We start from the raw sequence: 687 nt of genomic DNA, 5'->3' as shown, positions 1-687 counted from the left end.
ACTCCGTCTTGCAGCACATCAGTTGCAGAGCAGAATTTCAAGTCAAGTTATCCATTGCAATTCTCCTAACAATACTACAAGAATCGGATAGATAGAGAGTGTCCTGCAAAGTCCCAATTTATACCACAACAGTAATCATATTCAGCACTGCATGGCGCAGCAGCGTCCAGGGTGGGAGTGACGGGATAGGGAACTAGGCGCCGAACCCACGTCTAAGGTCCTACGTTTAACAAGAATAATCCGTAATAATCGGCCCAAGTCAATCATGGTCCACCAATTAAGAAGCCGATCTGCGCAGGAGTACGACGAGCGGGTTCACAATACAGCATTTTCAGCAACACTTAAATCCAAAGTACGCGTCGGCACACTCACCAGAGCTAATAGCCCGTCACAAACTAGTGAGGACAACGAAACACATCACTCTACGACAGCTGGAACGCCTGCCTCCAATGCTGATGCCCTCAGTTTGTACAACATCCAAAACAAAAATACGACAAAGAGAACGAGTGCAACGCGTTGCCACGCAGGCGGTGTAGGCAATTCGAATCGTGGATCACGAGCGTAAGTGACCCGGTTCGCTGGAGGCGACCTTCGTCGTCCAATACTCGCCTCTTCGTTGGCAAGATCTATAGACGACGGCCTCGACTCAGGCTCGGTTGGTAGACGCTCATATCGACCCGAAGACAT

At 49.6% G+C, this 687-nt stretch overlaps 1 protein-coding gene across 1 annotated transcript; it reads right to left on the bottom strand.

Moving 5' to 3' along the window:
- Nucleotides 1-368: 368 nt before the first annotated feature.
- Nucleotides 369-687, bottom strand: FOMMEDRAFT_158924 (uncharacterized protein; the record flags this gene model as incomplete). The annotated part of the gene is made up of 2 exons (XM_007268978.1): nt 369-377; nt 427-687. 2 exons carry the CDS (start codon nt 685-687, stop codon nt 369-371), a joined length of 270 nt encoding a protein of 89 aa, XP_007269040.1.

Source organism: Fomitiporia mediterranea (genome assembly GCF_000271605.1).
Source record: "Fomitiporia mediterranea MF3/22 unplaced genomic scaffold FOMMEscaffold_8, whole genome shotgun sequence".
Taxonomy (NCBI): Eukaryota; Fungi; Basidiomycota; class Agaricomycetes; order Hymenochaetales; family Hymenochaetaceae; genus Fomitiporia; species Fomitiporia mediterranea.
Note: the sequence above shows the minus strand (reverse complement) of the source record. Positions and strands in the feature narration are given on the sequence as shown.